Genomic DNA, 24,744 nt, shown 5'->3' on the forward strand with positions numbered 1-24,744 from the left:
AACAATAATCATTCAGAGTCTCACTGGATCGCAGGCATCTGAACAATCGGCCCGAGTAAAAGGGGTCTAAAAACTTCATTTTTCCATCTGATAATTAGTAGAAATATCCTAGGAATAGAGACATTCCTTTTGTGATAGATGGGCGTACTCTGCTCCAAAGTGAAACCATTCAGTATGACAAATATGCAAGAGAAGTCCAGTACAGAAGTAAATCATTTAATCAGAACACAAAAAAGAATCAAGATTGAAATTTACAAATTGAAAAAAGGCTTGCAGGAATTTCATTACAAAAATTATATATAAAACAAGTTCAAATAAACTCAAGAAATGTAACCGTCACATTCTTCTCCACCCTTAGGGCTCCTTCATACGAGCATAAGCACACTTCAGTGCACCTTTAACTCACTGAGGCTTTTTTGGTATGCATATTGACGTATTGTACTGTTCTTTGTCCCGCAGGGCATGTTTGAAAAAACAAAAACAAAAAAAACCTCTGTTGCCCGTGTGAAAGAGGCCTTACTGTGTAGAAGGTGACATTTATTCCTCACACTAGGACCTCTTTCACACAGCCGATGTGTTTTCCATCTAGCTGCGGCTAAACTCCCTCCCTTTGCTGGTAGCTCCCATAGAGCCCTTTAGGAGCCATCCAGCTGATCGCAGCTGAAAGGCAGAGCAAGACCTCTCTTTTCCGTCAGCATCAAAACATCACCAGACGTATTCGTCCTTTTATTGCGGCTGCGATGTTTGGATGAGGCTAAAAAAGCGGCCATCTGAATGAATGCATTGGAATCCAATGCTTCCGATGGTCAACGTTTTATTGCTGCAAAATAGCTGCGATAATTCGCTCATGTAAAAGAGGCCTAAGGCTGCATGCACAAAGCTTGCACTATATAACACAATCAGATACCATTAATCCCTTCCCGCCCCATGACGTAAGGGTATGTCATCGGAGCGTGGTACTTCCCGCAAAATGACGTACCCTTACGTCATAGGGATAGCGCGAGATCATAGCAGATCTTGTGCTATCCCGCAGCGGGAGCCGGCTGTCACTAGTAGCTGGCCTCCCGCTGCGATAGCGGGGGGCATCGGAGATGCGCCCACCTGCAGTTAACCCCTTCCCTGCTGCGATCTATATTAGCATAACAAAAAAAAAAAAAGTCCACATATTTGGTATCCGCGCGTACAATAAATTGAACACACTTTTTATCCTGCACGGCAAAAAGCGTTTAAAAAAAAAAAAAAAAAGCCAAAAAACACAATAAAAGTGATTTTAAAATGTACCCCAAAATGGTACCAATAAAAACTACAGCTCATCTCGCAAAAAATAAGCCGTCATAGAGCTCCGTACATCGAAAAATAAAAATGTTATAGGACTTTGAATTCCACAATAAAAACCCTTTTTTTTGGAAATTTTTTTTTTTCTAAATCGTTGCAAAGTGGAAAACTTCCCTCCAAAAAATAAGAATTTTGGTATTGTTGTAACCGTACCGACCCGCAGAAAAAAAAAAAAGTAGTGTGTCATTTATGCTGCATAATTAACGCTTAAAAAAAAAAAATAAAAATCTATGGCAGAATTGATGCATTTTCTCTCTTGATCATAAAAAAAGATACAAAGTTTAAAATATAGTCTATGAACCCAAAAATGGTACCAATAAAAACTACTGTTCGCCACGCAAAAAACAAGCCCTTATATGGCCGCGGCAAAAAAAAAAAAAAAAAGTTATGGCTTTTGAAAAATAGAGATGAAAAAAATACCAAAAATCGCTTGGACCTCAACGCCAAAATAGGCCATGTCACTAAAGGGTTAAAGAGAGGTAGAAAATCCTTTCACTTTCTGTCGATGAGATCAGGCCCTTATGACTCAGAACCTTACAGTGCAAATATGGCTGTGTAAATGCATCCTTAAGAGTGAGAAGGTCAGGGAGGTTAGCACACTGCTGATAGATTTCACACCATCTAAAGTGGTCATGTATGTAAGCCGAGCACCGGCTTAGTAAGTGTATAGGGCAAGAAACCACAGTCAGCTCACAAGTGCTCAAAAGTTCACACGCAACTGTTACAGTAATTATAAAAGCATTACAATTTAATGTTGACGGACGAGAACACATTCATTTATGTATCAAAGGATGGTGGATTTAAGCTGGTTATATAGTGCCATTTCCATTGGGTCTAAATACCGTACATAGCCTAAAGCAGACCAGACAGTTGTGTAAGGGTAGAACCAACATATGATATGTGGGTGCTTCAGTCCCTTGTAGCCCGACCAAAGACTAGATTCTTCTTAGAAGGTGCAACGAATTCCTATGACAAAGCCTTTATAGACTCAATCAGCTGACAGATCAAAAGAGAATCCCTGAATCTGATACACCAAAAATCAAAAACACCCAAAATAGCAAAGTGCCAACCTTAGAATTCTATTCAACTTGACAGTCTTAGATGAGCAGTCAGTATGCTCTTCACCAACAGGAAGAGCGAATCAAACTTCTCTTCCCAAAACTACTATAGATTGTATTGACTGAACTGCAAATGGCTCTGTCCTCGATATCTTCTCCATCTCCTGAAAGACTTTAGTTTACTCCTTCTAGTTTCAGAGTCCAGGCATATTCCACAGTGAAGACTCCAGGAGGGATCATGGGTAGGTTAACAAGTATACCCAAGTCTGGGTCTTCTTTCCAGTGCAACAACCCAGTAAGTCCCAGCATGGTTACCTGCAGACAGCAATTCAACAGGAATCAACATAATACATTCTGTATATGCATGAAGGTTTAAAAAAAATAAAAAAATTGGTTTGTTACAAAACTGTGAAGGGAATTAGACATCTAAAGCTATGCCCAACTAACACTGCACCCAATATACAGTAACAACTTCATGTTTGCCACATAAAGCAACACTGATCTGTGGTTTATTGAATACCGTAAATAGACAGCCACCATCTGGTGTCTACAATTATATGGTGGCGTTACGTGTGGAATTCATAGGCGATGAATTTTGAATTAATCTGAATGGGGTTGTTCTGGTGGCATTAGATGATGAATGGGACAAGGGCAGAAATTTCTGGAACACATTTGCCATCTAAATTCATTCTATAATAGATTCACATAAGCTGAAGTTCTGTGTTCCAATCAACCTCATGTCCAAGCTAGAGGCTATGCTTAGTTCCATAGTTTCAGGTCAAGAAGAATTCCAGGCTTCGGGATATAAAGAAGTGACATTTTTCTGTTAGTAATGCTATTTTGAAGAACATCACTGCCAGCTTCACCCCAGCTTGAAAGCTTGAAATAGCTCTTTACAGAGAACAGATGACTTTCATCTGCACAGAGGATACAGATTAGATAAAATTCAGGCTACCTGCTTACCAAAGGTCTTACAGCCAACAAACCTATGAGACTCACTCTACACCCTCACCCCTGAGCCTTCTACATTTATCCATGTGCCTGATTAACCACCTTGTGTATTAGTATCTTCAGGAATTTATCCCTCAGCACTACACACTTCAACTTTCAGTAGCTTGCCCCTAATTTTTGTTTTTTGAGTTAGGAAGTTGAAAAGGTTGATAAAACCCTTCAGCACCGATCTGTTGAAAAACTCACATTAGTACTTGGGGTGGGTTTGGGAGACTGCAGCTTTAGAACATTCCCTGTGGGCCATTTTAAGAAAGTGCCATATACAACTGAATCCTTAGCAGTGTACCTGGAAAACAGGATATTTAGTTAGAAGAAGAATAGAACTCATGAATCTAACATTTAGCCATCAGGTTTGGATCACACATTCACAACCGCTGCACTTACCAGACATTGACTGTACAGTTGTCTGTCTGCACTCTCCAAGGCTTAGTGGCATAAATTGCCTCTCCATTAATGCTCAGCCATTTCCCAACATTTCGAAGTCTCTCTTGGAAAATTGGCATAATCAAGCCCTCCTTGCTGGGTCCCACATTTAAAAGATAATTTCCTCCATAGGCCACAGTCTGCACCAATTCCTGCAGAATATTACAGGTTAGTACTAAATAAGAACTGAAAACATGTAGGTAGGAGGCTAGAAATCACCATAATGCAATAGTAAGTCAATATTAGTTTGTAAATGAAGAGCCGACCCTCATGCAAGTCTTTAAAGTAAGGGTTAAATGTTTTAAAAAAAAATAAAAATAAAAAAAAAAGGGAGAAGTGAATGGGGACTGGAGTTCTACCTTAAAGGGGTTGTCTTGCGGCAGCAAGTGGGGTTATACACTTCCGTATGGCCATATTAATGCACTTTGTAATGTACATCGTGCATTAAATATGAGCCATACAGAAGTTATTCACTTACCTGCTCCGTTGCTAGCGTCCCCGTCTCCATGGCTCCGTCTAATTTCACTGTCTTCTTGCTTTTTTTTAGACGCGCTTGCGCTGTGCGGTCTTCTCCCCCTCTGCTCGGTCCAGGCACGAGCGGCGTTCTGGCTCCGCCCCCTTCTACGCATCATCGCGTAGCTCCGCCCCGTCACGTGTGCCGATTCCAGCCAATCAGGAGGCTGGAATCGGCAATGGAACGCACAGAGCCCATGGTGCACCATGGGAGAAGACCCGCGGTGCACCATGGGAGAAAACCGCAGTGCATCCCTGGGAAAGGACCAGCGGCCATCTTAGGGAGAAGATGTTTTAAAGTCCTTATTTCGTCGGATCGGTAAGTAGCAAGCGGTTTAAAAACCGCTTTACTTTGCTATTTTATGCCAGGGGGTGACAGGGGGAATGGGGTAAGGTAAAATTTTGAGGTTTGCCGCGAGACAACCCCTTTAAGGCCTCATGTCCATGGGGAAAATCAGGTCCACTACGGATTCTCCATGGAGAATCCATAGCGGGTCCCTCCTGCCCCGCGGACATGAGCGCTGAAAATAATTACTCACCTCTCCGCACGTTCCGAATCTTCCCTTCTTCGCGGCCTGATCTTCTCTCTGTCACGGCCGGATCTTCTTTCTTCGGCCCGGCGGATGTGCTCGAGCACATCCACCGGGCCGAAGAAAGAAGATCCAGCCGCGAAGAAGGGAAGACCCGTACTGTCCGGAGCAGGTAAGTTTAATTCAGGTGCAGGTCTCCCGTGGATCCGGATGGCTTCCATAGAAGCCTGCGGGAGCCGTCCCCGCGGGAGACCCACACCAAATGGAGCATGGTCCGGATTTTTTTCCTGCATGCGGGACCTGCGCCTGCAGGAAAAATAACATCTGCAGGTATTTAACTACCTGTGGGTGTCTAATGCATCCCTATGGGGCGTGGATCCGCGTGCAGAAAAAGCGCTGCAGATTGTAATTCCTAATTTGCCATGAGGCCTTAAGGTGTGCATGGTACTAAAGTTATAGCAAGTGATCAGTGTAAAAATATAGAGCATCTACAGATATGTTATACCATCATGTGCATTTGGCGATTGCACTGCGAGGCATGACAAATTCAGAAACAAACAAGGCGGCTGAAAACTAGATTTTTGGTTCTATCTATATTTATTGAAAAATTATCCCAACAATAATGGATTCTTCATTCATTTTAGGCCTCCTTTACACGGGCAACAAAGTCGCGCAATTTTGTCGTGTTGCTACAAATTGTATGTATGTGAAACCCATGATTTCCTATGGGTTAATTCACACATGCGATGTTTTGTACACATGGGTCCCACATTATGCCCGCGACTTGTGAGGTTTTGTAGCCCATGTTTCCCTATGCAGCCTTCCTTTCTGTCGCATCGCACATAAACACGATTTTCATGCGGTGCGATGCAACTTTGACAGTAGGAAATCCTACTGTTAAAGCCATAACCTAAGCCCTAGCTGCAGGCAAAAAAAAAAAGGAGTATACATCACCTTAGAAGCGCTGTCAGCCCAGCTACATCTTCTCCCCGACAATATTCTCCTTCCTCTCTTCTGGCCGGGGATTGAAAAGAAGCGCTGCCTCTGATTGGCTGACGCTTAGCCAATCACAGCCAGAGCTCGCTAAACTAATCACAGCCATTCATTGGCTAAGCATCAGCCAATCGCAGCCAACGCTTCCAGGAGGTGGGGATTTTTTAATCCCTGGCCAGAAGCGATGAAGAAGACCAGTTCCGGGGCGCAGGAACACACTGCAGCAGACCCCCGGACAGCGCTTCTAGGTGAAGTATACTTTTTTTTTTTTATTTGCTGCAACTAGGGCTTAATTTCAGGGTAGGGCTTATATTTCAAGCCATCACCAAAAGCCTTGCATGTGGTGCTACAAAATCGTGGTATTGTTGCGAGAAGACGCAGCAATATAGCACAGATCAGCGATGTGATAGCGCTGCAATTTTCTTGTGCTGATGCAGTGTTGCCCGTGTGAAGGAGGCCTTAATCCAGAACAGTTCAGTCCATGGATCACAAAAACCCAGCAGGCACTGTTTATGTTTAGTTAAAACCTAGCCTCGAGAAAGAGTAAAGTAATTCAAATTCCAGCATCAGAGCAACAGTTAGCATCACCGGCACCTCTGCATACCCCAATCATCAGCTAAGACACAAACATTAGGTGGTATGCAGCCAGCTTTACTAAGACACCTATCTGCACTTACTGAAATTATGCTTCCTTCATCCATCAGCTGATTCACTTGCATGTTGCGTCTGTAGCCCCAGGAGTGGTGATCTATGGAAGTACATTTCTCCCACTTGTGGTCTGGTAGTGTAGATGGAGTATATTTATCAGCACAGTTGTAGAACCCTCCATGGTGGCAAGAAGTGTTAATTCCCCAACGGTCATTCACAACGACTTTGTCCTAAAAGTGAATAAAAATACATATTTTATAGAAAATGTGTTCTAGCAGAATAATATCTCTCAATCCAAGATGAATTACATTAGCATTTTCCCAAGACAGTAACTACTATATTTGTATTAGTGAACCATAACCACTTCCCGCCACAGATTAGTATTTTTTTTTAATAATCACCTTCCAAATGTCAACTTTTTTTTTCTTTCCTTTCCTGCTGACATACCCATGAGGACTTTGCAGAACAAGTGGATTTTTTTTAAATGGCACCATTAAAAGGGGTTGTCACAATTGCAAGTTATTATTTGATGATACGCCTTCCTCTCTGTGGGGTTACTGCAATCCCCACAGTGATGTAAAGACTGAATGAGCACCGGTTACAAAAGCACACTACTGCTCCATTCACTTTCTGGTGGGAGTCCAGAGATAGAGAATCTATCAGTCCCTTTGATATTAACAGAGCACCGACCGTGCATGCTTGGCCAGTGCTCCATTCACAGTCTCTATGGTAGGTCCAATTGTTGGGTGTTCCATGGCCTCAAGTGGAAGATTACTTTGCATACTGGGTAAAGCTGTTAAGGGCATAGACAAAGCTTCATTTTCTATGAATATCCATTGCTTGGAATCCCCATGCCTGTGTCAGTCAACCACTCTTAGTAAATGAGATGCTTGGTGATATGCTCCAATATAAGGTAAACCCAATCCCCCTTCTGCTTTTGGTCTCGCCAATGTAGAGCATACTATACGTGCGAGTTTGTCCACCCAGATAAAATTTGTCCATTAAGGAATTAAGTTGTCTGAAGAACTGAGATGGTTTGGTGACTGGGAGTGTAGTGCTTGAAAGAAATAAAGTAGTTTTGGGAGGATATTCATCTAAAAGATCGCCCATCTCCACAACCATGAGATTAGGCCTTTTGTCCAGGTTCTCAGGTCTGATCTTATATCGTTTAAAAGGCTTGGGTAATTGGCTGTGTAAAAGTCCTTTGTATCCTTAGTTAAGTGGAATGCCCAAGTATTTAACGTGGGCTGTACCCCAGCAGAAAGAGAAAGTCTTTCAAGTCTGCTACTAGGGGTGATGGTAAGGAGATATTGTGGGCTGTAGACTTTTGATGGTTAATTTTGAAATTGGATAAGTGTGTGTATCGGCAAATCTCTGCTATTAAATTGGGAAGGGAGATACGAAGCGTTGAGAGCATGAACAACAAGTCATCCGCATATGCAGCTACCTAGTGTATGGTTCCTCCCAACCCATTTCCCCGAGATGTCCCAATTAGAGCGAACATGTCAGAGAAAAAGGTTCCAGTCATAGAACAAATAGAAGGGGCGAGAGTGGGCAGCCCTGTCTTGCACCTTTTGAGATGTCAAATGTCAGGGATATGAGACCATTGGCTTTCACTGCGGCTGAAGGAGAGGAATAGATGCTCGAGACCCAGAGTAGAATAAGGGTCCCTAGACCTATATAAACGGTGGGTTTCGTGCATGAACTCCCAATTTATCCTGTCAAAAGCCTTATTGGCATCTGTCGAGAGTAGGCACATTGGAAGGGACATTTTTTTGGCTAAGTGGATGAAGTTAATGGCCCTTATGGTATGGTCTACTGTCTCTTGCTTCTTCACTTGTTCTCCATGAATGATGTGATGGAGAAATGGGGACATTCTGCTAGCCAGCACCTTTGTAAAGAGTTTAAAATCTATTTTTAAGAGAGATGTAGGTCGGTAGTTTTGACAAAGGGTAGGGTCTTTTCCCTTCTTTTGGAATTACTGTTGTGTGAACTTTCAATGTGTCCTTTGGTAAGGAGTTACCCGCGATTATACGCTTCCAAAAAATGTGGTGAGATAATGTCAGGGAGGGGAAATCCATCTGGCCCCGGGGATTTCCCCGTTTTTGCCTCTTTAATCGTACAGGCTAACTTTTTCTGAGAGATAAGGGGTTCAAGGGCCTTCACCGTCTCTTGTGAAAGATGGCCCATCCACAACTGCCGTGGATAAGCCTGTATTAAGGATAGTCATAAAGCACTGATAATGGAAGACACAACTTGTACAGGGATTGGTAGTAGACTCTGAACGCCTCTGATATAGGCTGGGCTAGGTGGTGAAAATGACCTGGCGATGTGGAAATGCGTGGAATATAAGAACATGTTCTTTCCTTCCTTTATGCTTTAGCTAATGTGCGGCTGGACTTCTTCGAAATAGGGTCTTCTGCATTTTGTGAGAGTAGCTTTGGCCTGCAACAGGATGAGCGATCGGACCTTAACCTGTAGTTGAGCCAACTCAGCCCCCACTGCCCTATCTAAAGTAGCCTTGTGGGAAGTTTCCAGAATCTGAATTCGTCCTAGGAGCTCTTTGAGATGGGCACCTTCGTCTTTTTTAATGCGTGACCTGATTTAAATGAATAGGCCCCTTATGACGCATTTATGCGCCTCCCACACTGACGAGTTAGAATCACGTATCGATTATTGAAGTAATTGTTTTATTAACTTTTAATATTTGTGGTTTTTCTGGTTTTAAATATTTAAAATTTCTTCTTTTAAAAAGGTCCTATAGGTACTTGTACAATACTCCTGTACTGCAGTGTATTGCTTTGTGCCATCATCCTATTGCCTGAAGTACTACAATGTCAGGTCTGGGTGTTTTCACTAGACCTCTGGCTGCCATACCCACCACTCGATAGCACTGCAGAGGGTGGAGATGGGGCAGGACACTGATCGGGTACAAAGGGAGCGCCCTCCTGTCTAACCTCTCAAATGCCGTGGTTGCTATCAAAGGCCAGGATTGGAGTTTTTAAGATACCCGCACATTGGCAGCACATGCCACCTATAAAGAAGGCTCCGCTCGTGCCATATACCCCTTCCAACATTATGAGGTATAAGTATCACAGATGTATGGAATGGGTTAAAGGCGTTCTCCCGCTTTATTGCATATTAACTGGATATGCAATAAACATCCAATGGCTCTGGGGCCAACTGTTGGGACCCCTACTGTTCCCAAGAATATATGGCCCAGGTACATATACACCATCATCTAGAGATCTTTTCCTGAAGACTGCCTTGCCTGCAGCATTAAGAATTTATCAAACAGAATGGTCTTTCAGAAGTTCTCAGATCACCTCAATACTACAGAACATACATAATACTGTAATCCGGCTACATTTCAATATCATTATGAATATGACACTCAGACGTCCTGCAATTTTAAAGAATGGAAGTTAAACCACCATAGATCTATATAGCAATACAAGTTTAGTTCAGTAAAACTGCAAAGGCTCCATAACGTGTAGCTATAAAACATACTAAAATACACTTTTATCATGGTCATCTAAAAGCAGAGCTGCAAACGGAGAATGTGCAGCCTGTGGAAACTTGTGGTTATATCTATCAGAGCATTTGGGTGCAGTGGATCCAAATCTAAAAAAAAGGGCAGTATATATATATTATAAAGATTAATGTGATCTAGGCCTCTTTAAATGAAAATCAGTTAATAATTGCTGAAATAAGCAAGCATAAAAGCATTCAAGTAAACCGGCCATCAATTATAACCATTAGGTTATGGTGCTTATATAGTTTAGGTGATGTGGGACGCAGGGAGCTTTTTTTCATACGCACTTGGTCCCCCATTTCTGTAGTAAGCCACAACAAAATCAGCATGTGCACGGCCAGTATGGCTTTTCAGGAGTCAGAACAGAACACACAAATGCCATATACCGTATAAAACAATACAAGACTACCGTTTTAGCTAGAGCCGGGGGCGGGTGAGTGACGTTTCTGTGCGGAGCTGTTGGCCACGCGGCCAAACCGCAGCCGTCTGCATAGGATTGCGTTTGTTAACGCAATCCTATGCAGGCTTCCAGCGGCGGAAATTCCACTGCGGAATTTCTGCCCGTCTGCAGGCGGCCATATGGTACCAATAATAACTACAGTTAGTCATGCACGTCACTTATGCTGCATGACTAAGGGTGCCTGCACACGACCGGAAATTCCGTGGCGGGATTTCCTGCAGAATTTCCAGCCCTGGAAGCTGCCTTAGGATTGCGTTAACAAACGCAATCCTATGCAGACCGCCGTGCGAAATCTCACGCGGCAAACAAACTGCGGCATGCTCTATCTCTGTGCGGGGCTCGCATGCGCTGGCTGCCTGGCACATGAAAGAGCCGGGGCCGTGGGAGAGGTGAGTGCCGCGCTGCTCTCTGTAGACGCTCGGGTCCTGCTGCAAGAATTCTCGCAACCGGATCCGACCCGGCTGTCTGCAGGCGGCCTAAAGCTGTAATTAAGAGAAAAAAAAAGTATAAACACTGGTAAAAATTTAAGTTTTTGCTCCCTGCCCTACAAGATTTTCCAAGATATTATGACATATGTACCCAAAAATGCAACCAATAAAAAAAAAATAAAAAAATGATAATTTTGCCATGCAAAAAACAAGCCCGCATACAGCCATGTCCACGGAAAAATAAAAGTTATGGCTTTTGAAGAGTGGAGATAAAAATCCCCCCCCCCAAAAAAAAATCATTCCATTCTTAGGGCCAAAATGGGCCATGTTCTTAAGGAGTTAACTAAAACATCAAGCATACCTTTATAGGGCTTTCATTGTACAGCCAGGCCAGAAAGTCTGTGGCGTTCCAGTAAGTATCGGGTGATTCCCAGTCTCCATCAGACCAAATCAAATCTGGCTTATATCTGCAAAATGAAAGACGCTGAATAATTAGTGTCAGGCAGAACCACAAGTCCAGGGCTGATTAAGATGTTCATGCAACTAAAATTGGTATTTCTTGCAAAAAAAAACAAAAAAACACCTTAACATTCACTGGCCTAACTGACCCTATGAAGCTAAGGCTACATTCACACAGCGGTTAGGGTGTAATGTTACTTTTATATAGGCCAAGAATCTCATGATTCTCGTTTGCCCGAGCGAACAAGCTGGCGACAGCAGCAGCAGCTCGTCCGTGCTCGGGCAGCTAGCTTAGTCTGTATGATTCTCGTTGAGAATTATGCAGTTCTCATTCACTTGCCGTTAAGGGTTTCAGATTCCTAGGTGAAACACTGAACAATCAAAGTTCCAACTACACGATAAGTGAACGAGCTGGCGCTAAACGTTTTTTGCCTGCTGAAATTGAGCCACGAACGCAAACCTCCCGATTAACATTTGCTCGTTTGAATGGTTTTCTGAATGATAATACTCCAGTATAAACACAGAATAAGCTGGGTCTTTCCATCTGAAGAGCCAAAACCGGTGCTAACCCTTTCCAATCCACTGCCGGACGTCTTCCTACATTCTGATTGAAGCTTGTACAGCTCAGAAGACGTCAGACAGGGTATTTTTTTACGGGTAAGGGAATGGGTATTGGCAGACATCTAGAGAGATGTTGGGGTTAGAACAGATTGCCTCTGCTAGCGTTTCAATCGTCAAAGCGAATAGGACTGGGGAGAGAGGGCAACCCTGTCTGGTACCCTTACTAATTTGTATGGGGGCAGCCCTGGTGGATGGAAGTTTTAGAAATACGGAGGAAGTTGAGTAGAGGGTTAAGAGGGCAGAGAGAAAAGGTCCCCAAATCCCAATGTGCCGTAAGACCGAGAAGAAGTAGCCCCATGACAATGTGTCAAAGGCCTTTTCTCAGTCTAGTCATCTGGGATTTTGTTGTAGAAACAGAATTTATAATATTTGAGACCTTCCTTATATTGTCTGGGGCTTGTCTTGCTCGTTTGAATCCGACTTGATCCCTGTGGATCAGAGATGGGAATACGGAGGTGAAAATCTTATAATCCTGGTTAAGTAGTGAGATAGGCCTATAGTTTGAGGACCGAATATCTTTTGCCTTCCTTAGGGATCACTGCGAGTTGCGAATCCAAAAACTCATGCGGAGGTGCCGCCCCATTCAAGAGTCCGTGGAACAGTTTCTTCAAAGGCTGAACTAGTAACTCCTTGAATTTTTTTTATAACACAGAAGTCGTAAATCTATTGGGGCCAGGGACCTTTCCCAATTTAAGATTTTTGTTAGCATTTAAGATTTCTTGTTCTGAAATGTCAGAATTCAGGGCATGTCTTTGGGGGGGGGGAGCTTTCCTGCATCTAAAAAAAGCATCTCTCATGGACGTGGCATTGATATCCTGGGCTTTATATAAATTGGCATAATAATCATGAAAGATATTATGGATCCGGTCATGTTCCCTTGAGGGGGTGGATCTTAAAGACAGTGTTGGTTTTTGCCTTATTCCGAAGCTAGGAGGTGGTCCGGCTTGTTTACATATTTGTAGTCCACTGAAGGGCTCTTTCTACCTGTTGTGATAGAAGGGCGTTAATTTGCAATTTGGCATCTTTGATATCTTTAGTCGTAGCTATCATTGGGTTGTTTTGGTTTAAGGTCTCTAAAAGGAAAAGTTTCATCTCCAGCACTGACAGTGCTTAGCCCTTTTCCTATTTGGATGTTATTTTAACCCTTTAGTGACCAAGCCTGTTTGCGCCTTAATGACCAGGCCAAATTTTGCAAATCTGACATGCGTCACTTTAACATGGAAAAACACCAGAAAGGTTTTGCATATCCAAGCGATTCTGACATTGTTTTTTCGCCACATGTTGTACTTCATTTAGGCGGAAAAAAAAGACCGATAGAATTTGTGTTTATTTGTTTTATAAAAGCGCCAAAATTGGGAAAAAGTTTGAAAAAAAATCGTCATTTTTTCACATTTCCAACTGCAATATCTTAAATATGTGCAAACATAATATAGAAATTTTTGCTAAGATTTATATTTCCACCCGTTTACTTTATTTTGGGCGCACATTGGAAAAACTTTCGTTTTTTTTAACCATTTACGAGACGTACAAATTTAACATTACTTTTTAGCATTTTGAGGAACACTTTGTTTTCCTACACTAAGCCAAGATTGGAAAGGCTCATGAGTGTCAGAATAATAGATACCCCCACAAATGACCCCATTTTAAAAACTACACCCCTTATTGTATCCACTGAGGGGTGTCATGAGTATTTTGACCCCACAGTTTTTTTTCAGGAATTAATTCAATTTAAAGGAGAAAAAGTAAAATGTCATATTTTTGCAAATCTATCATTTTAAAGACACATTTTTTTCCTATAGTTTACATGAAAATGAGGATTTACACCCCAAAATGGATACCACTGTTTCTCCCGTGTTCATAAATATACCCATTGTGGCCCTAATGTTATATCTGAGTCCACAAAGGGGCCCAAAATGAAAGGAATAGTCAGTGTCTTTCAAAAACCCTTAACCAATTCATCTAGGGGTGTACTGCGTATTTTGACCCCACAGTATTTGAAGGAGTCTAAGCAAAGCAGAAGGAAAAAAGTAACGATTTTCTATTTTTTTGGCTATTTTTTAAATTTAAAAACAGCTTTCTTTGTACAGGGTACATAGGAATGAAGACAGTCACCCCCAAATGGATACCCCCGTTTGTCCCGAGTGCAGAAACATACCCATTGTGACCCTAATCTACTTACAGGACCCATGGCAAGGCCCATAAAGGAGGGAACACCCGTTGGATTTCAACTGAATAAATTCCAGGCCCCATTGCTTATTTGTACAGAATAAAAATTTACTCCCTAAAAATCCCCCCCGCCCACACACACACACTTCGTGCCCTTTTTGGCATTCACATTATTACTTTTATCTAAGATTTGCGAACTGTGTGGTATTTCCGAAGACAGGGGTAATTACGGAAGTTGGTTGGAATGGGCCCATGGGGCAATAAAACTAGGTATCCCCCCTCATCTCATGCTTTTTGGGGGTCATTTCTTAACCTCAGTGGCGGGTATAGGGTGTAAAAAGTGGCGTTCCGTGAGTCTCCGTAAGCTTGATGAGGTGCGGCGGTCTCACACAGAAGACGCTCAACAAGGTGCTCCTGGAACTGCAGGAAGGCAAGCGTTCCCGGGGCTTCTTGTAAATTACGTATTACAGGTAGCGGTCTGAATAACGCCGGGCTCACGCAGCCGTAGGTGGAATCCGCTTGCGGAGGCCCGCAGCGGATCCCAGCTGTGAGCCCGGCTGTGACCCTGCGTACGGCCGCGTAATGTACTGCGCATAACTGCCTACTCACACAGGCGGTCATGCACAGTACCTTTTTTTTTGTTCGTATTTCCCGCACAGTCGCTTAGCGATGACACGGGTACCCGCAGCCCGTATACAAGGTAGTTGTGTATGGGCTGCAGGTATATCCGCGACCATGGAGCACAATGGGCTCTATGTTGCGGCTATCCACGGTAAAATAGAACCTGCTGTTCTCTTTTCTGCGAGTTGATTACACAATTCAAACCCGATAATGTGAGCGGAATTGTGTAATCCAATGCGATTGACCTGCGTATTACCGCGGATCAGATGCATGCGGAATCCGTAATTCCTATCCGGTAATGTGAGACCGACCTATGTTAGAGCGCTATTTTTTTATTACGTGACCAGGGACCGCTCAACGAGGCCACCCGTCACTGCTCCAGGCTCTCGGCGACCGTTGGTCGCTAAGAGCAAGGAGATTTTAAGTTTCCTGGGCTCCCCGACTCCTGAGCATGTGTCCGGTGTTTTGCCGGCGGTCACATGTGCAGAATCCGGGAAAGTTCACGGAGGAGGATCGCGTCGGGGTGCAAATACAGAGGCCTCCGGTAAAAAGTTTCATCTCCTCTCACTGATTGCATCGGTGAGGGGAGATGAAACTTCAATTTTTTAAAAAACTTTTACGTGATCGCCATTATATATTGGATAACGGCAAACATGTGATCAGGAACCGCTCACCACGGCCCCCCGTGAGATCTCCAGGCTCTTGGCTCAGTTTTGTAGCCAGGAGCAGGGAGAATTTCAATTACCATTTTGGCGAAGGGCGTGTGCGCAGAAGCTGGGGTAAGGTCTGTGGATAAATCTGGGGGCCTTATGTACGTACTTTCATCCTCCCTTGCAGATATGATCCGTGAGGGGAGTGAAACATACGCTTTTTAAACTTTTTAAAACTTTTTTTTACACTTTTTTTTTCAATTTTACATGATCACTGTCATCCATTGGATGACAGTGATCATGTCCCCAGTGACATCCCTCTGCTCCTGGCTGCCATGTGTAGCCAGGAGCAGAGTGATTTTGAGTTTCCTGGGGCTCGAGACCCTCTGTGCACGCGCCCGATGTCAATCATCGGGCGCGCATGCGCAGAGGGGGACTTCGGGTCCCGGAACACCGGGGACATCGGCGGACCTGAGGTGAGTATTTTCACCTCCCCTCATGGATCGGATCCATGAGGGGAGGTGAAACTGACACTTTTTTAAAAACTTTTTTCCGCTCACCGCGGTCCCCGCTGACATCTCCTGCCTCCCAGCTACCTACAAGAGCCGGGAACCAGGAGATTTTAAATTTCCCGCGGCTCCGGACCTTCTGCTGACGTAATGCCGCCTGGTGCGCATGCGCAGAAGACCGGCTTCGGGGCCTGGAGCAGCGGGAGAGCGGGGAGCAGTGCGGCAGACCCGGGTGAGTAATTTCAGCTGTCCTGATGGATCCGATCCATCAGGGCAGCTGAAACTTTAACTTTTTAGGCACTTTTATTTACTTTATTGCATTGGATAGCGCCGAACGCAATGCCGGGGGGAGGGGGGGGGGGGGGGGGAGGTCCCCGCAGCCCGGGATGACAGCTCCATGTTGTGGGCTACCTTCGGGCACCGACAGCATGGAGCTGTCATGTCCATAGCCCACGGGGCTTTATTCTCTGCAGGACGCATGTTTTTACGTCCTCAGAGAATAAAGCCCACTTGGGCAGGACGTAAGAAGACTATGGCCCGGTCGTTAAGGGGTTAGTCAGATGTCCCCTAACATATGCTTTGTGAAGCAACCATATCCACACCGGGGAGGACTCTGGATTGGTATTGGTCTCAAAGTACTCTGTGAGGTGTTGCGTGGTTTGAGTCAACAGTCTTGGGTCTCGCAACAGTGATTCATTTAAACGGCATTGGGATTCAAGGAATGATGTTGAGGACCATAGAATAAATAGAAGATACAACCATATCATGATCAGACCACACATAGGGTATGTGTCTGATTTGGGCTAACATTGGTAAAAGGGAGGTTGAAGTTAGTATGCAGTCTAGTCTAGAATATAGACGGGCCATTGGAGAATAATATGTATACCCTTGTTTGTTGCCACGGAGTTCCCTCCAACAGTCTGCCAGTGAGGGCTTCTGACCATCTCCGTCTCTGTGTTTTGGTAAACCTGTCAGGTCGAAGAGCTGTTCTGTCCAATTTCTGGGAGAATGGCAGGTTAAAGTTTCCTGTCCATTATAATTTTGCCGCTGTATTTAGCTAATTTATGGTTCAGGAGAAGCAGGGTGGGCAAAGGGTTCTCTGAGGGGGCGTAGACATTAATAAAGTCTACTTGTTGGTCATACAATGTTCCTGAGACTAGACAGAACCGCACCCCCTCCCCTTTATCTATGTTTGTTTGATTTATAAGAAAAGGTAAAAGGAGCTGTGAAACAGAGTCAATACCCCCCTATGTTTTGTAGGAGTAGAAGCGGAATAAAATCTGGTGTATTGAGGAAAGTAGTTAGGGTAGAAGGATTGAGAGAAGCCGGTTTCTTGGATACAAATAACATCTGGGCAGTATGTCATATAGGATAAAAAGGCTTGTTTTCTTTTTCGAGGGGAGTTGTTGAATCCTCGCACATTATGGGAGATAATGTGGACCATGAGCAATGGGTAAGGTGTTCAGTTGACTTTCTAGTAAACCATGCTACGGTAGCAAATAATTGGGACAATGTTTTACAGTAGACTCTGTTGACGACCTAACTAAGGGGAAAAAAAAAACAAAAAACGAACAAAAACCTGAGTTTCAGGTATGTTATAAACAAGTAACATAGAACAGTAAGGTGGGTTCTGAAAACCCACTCACGGTGACTGGAGATATTCTCCCAGTGATGGCTGTTCGGCAGTCATTTTAAGTGCAACAACCTGTACAGCCAGGCTGGACCCGCACTGGCCTTTTGCACAGATCAGCTTTGAGGCTTAGTTACATATATCCAGGAAAGGGATTAAGGATCCCTCCCAAATAGGTTATGACCTTATTTCTACTTGTTCCCTGCAGATCATTTCCAGCATGGTAATGGAGTTTCCTGGTCCTAGATTTCCCCCACACCAGTGCCCAATGAAATGTTTTGTTTAAAAATGTGTTGCCTTACATCGGCTCTGAGCGGTATATGTGTGGGGGCAACCCCGGGAGCAGTGTCCACAGAAAACGAGTTGGCAAGACAATACTTAAGGTAAACTTGGTTTTTATAACCAAGTCTGAAAGCTTATTCAGGCCCAGGGTTACCCGAATCTAGTGACTTGTGTGGGTCTTCTCCCAACTCTGCTCAGTTCAAGTACCCGTATCGGATTTGGCCAAGCATGAGCTGAAGTTGCTCCTTTTCTTCTTCTAGTTTAGCCAGTCACAGACCAAGTTCGTCTTGGACGTGGAGGTAGAGCTCTCAAAATGGAAGTTGTCAGTATTGGGATTTGCACAGTCTCCACAGCTTGGTATGCTTCTTCCAATGTTTTTACGGAATAGGATCTGCCATATTGAATAGGATCTGGTGAAAGATGAGGGCAAAGGGAAAAGCCCCACCTGTATTTTATTTTGGCCGATTGAAATGCTTGGGCGATTGGTTGCAGCATTCTGGGAATCGGCCTGAGACTACGTTGCAAACATTTCTGGGAGTGTACCCTGTATTGTAGTATGAGAGTCCCCAGAGTTCTTTCCTTTGGTTCTGGTCATATTCGTGGTAGCGCCCTGTGTGTATAGTAAAATAACTGTTTTCAGAGAGTGCAATGCTTTGGCCCAGACATGCCCTAGGTAGACATCAGGATGTCAACCTCAGACCACCTATGTGTCACACTTGTAAAATGAAGGGGGAGGGGGCATAGTTTATGGGATTTGGCAGATAATAATGTGGGCTTCTATCATGTGGCACAGGATCTTTGCAGACAATATGCATATATAGCCCTTGGGGTTTTGTCCACCCTCAGAGGAAGGAGCTATTAATTCAGAGTATGCTGTTCTATTAACTAACCACTAGGTGGGGACAGGACACCTATAAAGTCCTGCTCTTCTCTTGAATCCACAACTTTCTGTGCAAATGTGGGCCAGCGCACCTCTCTCCCCCAAGTTTGCAGGTGATGTTCTTCTGCAGGTAGGGCAGGGGGGGATCCAAGGGGCCCCAGTGAGATCTCCCTACTGCCACAAGCAGCACCCTTCAGTCTGCACCACTGCCACTCTGGCCTGGATTATGGAGCCCCAAGCCCTCACTGCTGGTGGTAAGTGGGGTACCTCTAGTTCGTAATTTGAAAAATAATCAGATCCCTGCATCCAACCTAACAAGTGCCTCACCAGGCTCGCTACTCTGTACGTATGTATATCTGGGAGGTTTAATCCACCTCTATTTTTAGACATCATAAGTTTTTTTCATGGCAATGTGAGGACGTTTGTGTGACCAAATAAGTGCTGAGAAAGATGTATATAGCCTTCCTAGATTTCGGTTTTTTTAGCAAGAGTGCGATAGTCTGTAGTTGATAAAGTAGTTTTGGGAAGCTAATCATTTCAATTAGGTGTCATCACCCCAAAAAGGATAGTGGGAGGTTATTTCATCTCTGGATTTTATGTCTTACTGGGGGATAGCTTACCTTATATAAGCTCTTGGGTATTCTCCTTCCCTATATTTATTCCCAGGAATTTGATAGAGTTCCTAACCAAAGTGACAGGGGTTTTTGTAATGTCAATATTATGTAGGTTGTTTCGGGAAGAGATATGTAGTAATTAAAATGTTGTGGTGTTGACCTTAAATCCCGATCTTTTCCCAAATGACTCTAGGAGGTCAAAGACCCGCTGCAGAGCCGTACGTGCTTGTGCAAGTGCTAGCAGGATGTAATCTGCGAATAGCATAGATTTGCTAGTCTTACTTCCGATTTTGATTCCTTCTATATCCTTGCTTCCCTCCAGCATATGCTTCAATGATTCTATTGTGATGTTGAATAGGAGTGGGGAAATGGGGCCCCCTTTCCCGGTACCTTTCTGTAGTGGAAACCTTGGTGAGAGGAAGCCCAGAGTATAGATTTGAGCCAGTGGGGAACATATTCTTACTGTCTATTGCCAGCCACTCCACTTTTGGAGCCTCCCCGCCGCACATACTGCAGTACTGGCTTTAGCCAGCAGATGGCACTGTTGTATAATAGCAAAAGGGGAAATCCTTTTGATTAGATTGGAAGGTGTTAATGGGGTTGTCCCGAGCCAAAACCGCAAAATTTTAAATCTGCACATTCCCCCAGTCACCCCCCGGCATAAAGCAGCCCTTGAAACCGTTTAAAAACCGCTTCCTACTTACTGTTGAGATGAAATAATAACTTATAAAGTTCAGCAGCTAAGATGGCGCCTGTGTTGTCCCGTCCCACGGTGCATCGTGCTTCCAGGAGGCCTTCATGCGCTCCAGCAGCAGCGGCGTTCTGGCTCCGCCCCCTTGTACGCGTCACCGCGTAGCTCCGCCCCGTCACATGTGCCGATTCCAGCCAATCAGGAGGCTGGAATCGGCACATGTGACGGGGGCGGAGCTACGCGATGACGCGTACAAGGGGGCGGAGCCAGAATGCCGGCTCATGCCAGAGCGAAGAGATGGCAAAAGACCCTTCTGCGCAAGCGCGTCTAATCAGGAGATTAGACGCTGAAATTAGACGGCACCATGGAGACGGGGACGCCAGCGCAGGGAAGGTAAGTGAATAACTTCTGTATGGCTCATATTTAATGCACGATGTATATTACAAAGTGCATTAATATGGCCATACAGAAGTATATAACCCCACTTGCTTTCACGGGACAACCCCTTTAAGACAGAAACCAGAATGGAACAGTCAACTTTGGTTTTTGACATAATTTACATAATTTTTAAAGTGTGGCGGAGATTTATTAAACTGTCTAATACAAAAACCTGTCTTCCCTGCCCATAGCAATCAATCACAGCACAGCTTTCATTCCTCATTGTGTTCTTGAAAAATTAAAGCTGCTCTGTAATTGGTTACTATGGACAAAGTTTTCATATATCTGCTCTGAGTTGTCTCAATTTGACTAATTAACTCAATGTAGTTATGTCATGGAGGTTCGGTGTATGTATGGAGCAGGATTGGAGGTTGATCTCGCTCTATACAATGCTGGTAAAAGCAGCAAAATAAAAAAAATGTACTGTTAAAAATAAAAAGGTTGACAGGGTGGAAGGTGAGCATAAAGGAATTAATTTTCATTCTAGAGTTACACCACACAATGCAGTTTCCTAATGCTCTTTACTCTTTATTGAAATTTCTATTCTCATCTTAAACATATTCCACAAGTATATGATAGAAGTGACATTGGCATATATTGTATATCTCCAGAACAGGGACTCCCCAGGCCCTGTGACTTCTATGGGATTTGGTCACAACGCTGCCTTGGCTGTTTTCATGACTTCCGTAGAGATTCCTTACCAAATGGATGCGGCAGCTACTTCATGAAGTGGGATGGGAGTGAGGGACCCTTGGTTTAGAGATAGCTGCAAGCCCCTTTGCATTTATGGGGTATGCCATAAATATCTAACATGGGAAAACTACTTTAAGGCCATGTTAGCTTTTGGCATCAATAAACATACACACTGGCAAACTCTCTTGGCCCATATGTTAAACAGAGGCCATGATGGACGTCTAACAGTGTCATCTGCGATCAATAGGCTTTAACTGCATCCGTTTAACAGATATGTAATGAAAGGCTACTGATAAGCTCGTGACATAAACGTTTAACAGCGGTCTGTGACGGATATCATACACTGCCATCCATCACCCTGAGACTGCCATAATAAAGAGGAAAAAAACAAAAACAAACAGCACTTAGGCTAACTTAACACTGGCGAGCCAGATATGGGTCGTGAATCCCGCCCCCATATTTTGCGCTTTCCACCATGAAAATGCCTTACATCCTCAGGGAATTCACATGTCAAACAGTCTTGCATCACTTCGGGGGAGAAGCAATCCGCCACTGTGGCTGATAACCCCGGCGGGAGAAACTTTGCGATTCGCCATTGTTTTTAATGGGAGATCTCACGATGCTGCTGCCGACCTCATTAAAAACAATGGGCGCAGCGGTACAAGAGTACGCAGAAAGATAGAACATGCTGCGATTTGTTTCCTGCATCACGTCATGTTGCCAAGCAGGAATACATCACTCAGGTGTTTGACCACATTCAAAAGAATGGAGTTCATATTTGTGGGTCTCGCAACACACAAATCTCTGTGAAGGCAGCCTTATTGTAGACTATCCTTTACCGGACTCTGTAGGATGGAATAGCACAGTATGGCATTTCATACTTTTTTGCAGTGTTCTGATTTATACACTTTAGGCCAGAGGTGTCGAACTAATTTTCCACCGAGGGCCATATAAGCCCTAGGATTGCCTTCAAAAGGGCCAATTGTAATACTGTATAGTAAGGGCTCGCTCACACAAGTGTATTTACACAGCATATTACGCACTCAATTTTTGCATGCATAATACACTGCGAATAGATCCCACTGATTTCACCATGTTCATTCACATGAATGTATTTTCTCACGTGATGTGCTATCATATGAAATTACGATTGCACATCGCAGTGATTGAAACCTGCATATCCACTGCGTATTTGCACACTATTTCAATGGGCCCCTCTTTTTTTGCGTGCTTGCTGGAGTGGAGGAAAATCTGAGGTGTAAGTAATTTTCAGTCACGCAAATACGCAGCATATTTGCACTACCAAAATGCACTTGTGTGAATGAGCCCCAATAGTGATCCCCCATAAGGGTCGCAGTAGTAATAGCGATCCCTCTATTGGCCTCTGGCTATGCAGCATCCCCACAGGCTTTCCACTCACCAAGAATTCCTGTTCGGTTTGCCGCATGACCACTGGGCCACCTTATATTAATGTGGCAGGTCGGGTTTGGTCCGCGGATGTTGTGTTTGACATGTATGATCTAGGCAAAAGGATACTCTTCTAGCCTCTGTCCGACCATGGAGTCATATGGACGTGTGTAGTGTTTACGTCAGGAGCTTTCCCACGGTCCACACCAAACAAAATATTTATTGCGAAAGTTTCTTGTAGCATCAGGAAGTGAGACGTTTGGTTTTGTGTGTCCGTCTGCATTCCTCTGCTACGTTATACACTGCAACAAGTACACAGTAAACTTTAAGCATAAAGTTGTAGAGGAGTTTACCTCATTACCAGCTCATACAGCTCTGGCATGGTCTTCATGCGCACAAAAGTCTGTGTTTTGAAGCCACATTCCTTGTCAGCTAAATAAAGAGGATGAAACCACTCCAATAAGGAATGATACAATCCATAGCGAAGGTTTCTGGAAAACAGGGAGAAAAATAACATTACATCGGAAGATCACTGGATCACATCCCTCAGCCAATCCCCAATCACCCGGTGGTTCATATAGGACTGGGCGATATGTTGGCACTTCACAGACCTTTTCTTCAGTGCATCCCCAAGATCTCCTACAAGGTCCCGGTGCGGTCCGTTGTCCACAGCATTCCAGTTCCAGGATACAGGAGAACCCCAGTTGGTGAAGCCTTCATGGTGCTTTGTGGTTAGGACAACATACCTAATAACAGGGAGACATGGAACGGTCCCTTTAGGGTAGGTGCACATATAGCAAAGATCTTCTGCAAGTAAATCCACAATAACATTTATAGGACCTCAGTGCAGATTTTCAATGCAAATTGCACTCACTACATTGCCATGAAGGTAGTATGTGGTGAAAATAACAGCTGGCTGTTAGGCTGCTCTCCCACGGGCAACAAAAATTGCGGGATTTTCTTGCAATGCCATAGTGCTACAAATCACATGTATGTAAAGCCCATACTTTCCAAAGGGTTCCTTCACATTATCTCTGCTACATTGCGAGAGAAAATAAATAAATAAATAAAAAAAATCGCGGCTTGCTTAATAAATATTACCATGATTTGCAATGTTTTGTAGCCCATGTTTCCCTATGGAGCCTTCCTTTGTGTCGCATCGCATGGAAACACGATTTTCCTCCAATGCAGCTTTTACTGTAGGAAGTCCTACCGTTTCCCCTACAATAACCCCAGCGGTATTATTGTATCTTGACGCCCCCAGGTAGCCTTGGTGGAGACGAAATTGATACGGAAGGAAGGAGATGGGGGGGGGGGGGGGGGGGAGGGGTGATGCCCCCTGTAGCTGATTGGTTGATGAGCTGCCTTGACTGCAGGTCCTGGCAGCCCACAAAGGTAATCCTGCTGCTCCATAGCTTCCCATCAACAGGCGCGCATTGACTGACCTGAAAGGGCCTTCCCCGTCGGCGCCCCAGAAGCCGGCAGCCCCCTCTGTGTTTCAGCGCAGAGCGGGGTCGCCATGATGGAGGCCACACTGCTGTGAATTGGCTTTGCCGGTGGCGCAGCATAAGGCGCCCCCCATGTGTGTTTAAGAGCGCCGTCAGCAGCAGGGAGGACACAGTGGCGGCGAGACACTCTGACAGACGCCGACCGCACACTGCAGGAGAACAGCAGGTAGCCAGCAGGGGTGTGGGACACTCCATTACATGAGTTTCCCACAGACTGCATGGACGCTACAGTGCAGGGCGACTGTGAGTGATAGGCACCCGCCGCGGACACCAGGGAGGGCCCAGCGCCGGGACCCGGGGGACAGGCAGGTAGCTTTGGTAAATGCGGTGGAGCACAGCACCGCGTAACACACAGGGAGCAAGGCCAGTATAGCACCTTCTAGGGCCTTCAGCTATTGACCCTATCGGGAGCTGGGGGCGTAAGACGGGCGTTCCTCCTGTCAAACCCCTAGCTTCCAGTGGCGTCAAGATACAATAATACCACCCCTAGCTAACATAAAAAAAAGAGGAAAAAATACATTACCTAAGAGGCACTGTCCACTCCGCCGCACTTCTCCTCCGCAGGTCTCCAACACTTATTTGAAGTCTTCAGGCAGCGCTTCCTAGTCTGGGGTTTCAAAAACCCCTCCTCCAGGAAGCAC

General features: G+C 44.5%; 1 protein-coding gene across 1 annotated transcript in view; it reads right to left on the bottom strand.

The window, feature by feature from the left end:
* Positions 1 to 200: 200 nt before the first annotated feature.
* FUCA1 (alpha-L-fucosidase 1) overlaps positions 201 to 24,744 on the bottom strand; it is a 30,765-nt gene continuing 6,221 nt past the window's right edge. The window contains exons 2-8 of the mRNA XM_066574083.1: positions 23,207 to 23,341; positions 22,949 to 23,086; positions 11,296 to 11,401; positions 6,541 to 6,741; positions 3,789 to 3,979; positions 3,591 to 3,690; positions 201 to 2,708 (exon numbers count right to left, since the gene is read on the bottom strand). Coding sequence (XP_066430180.1) covers positions 2,568 to 2,708; positions 3,591 to 3,690; positions 3,789 to 3,979; positions 6,541 to 6,741; positions 11,296 to 11,401; positions 22,949 to 23,086; positions 23,207 to 23,341 — 1,012 coding nt within the window. The 3' untranslated portion in view covers positions 201 to 2,567. The remainder of the gene's footprint in view (positions 2,709 to 3,590; positions 3,691 to 3,788; positions 3,980 to 6,540; positions 6,742 to 11,295; positions 11,402 to 22,948; positions 23,087 to 23,206; positions 23,342 to 24,744) is intronic.

This window comes from Eleutherodactylus coqui, chromosome 1, assembly GCF_035609145.1.
Source record: "Eleutherodactylus coqui strain aEleCoq1 chromosome 1, aEleCoq1.hap1, whole genome shotgun sequence".
Classification (NCBI taxonomy): Eukaryota; Metazoa; Chordata; class Amphibia; order Anura; family Eleutherodactylidae; genus Eleutherodactylus; species Eleutherodactylus coqui.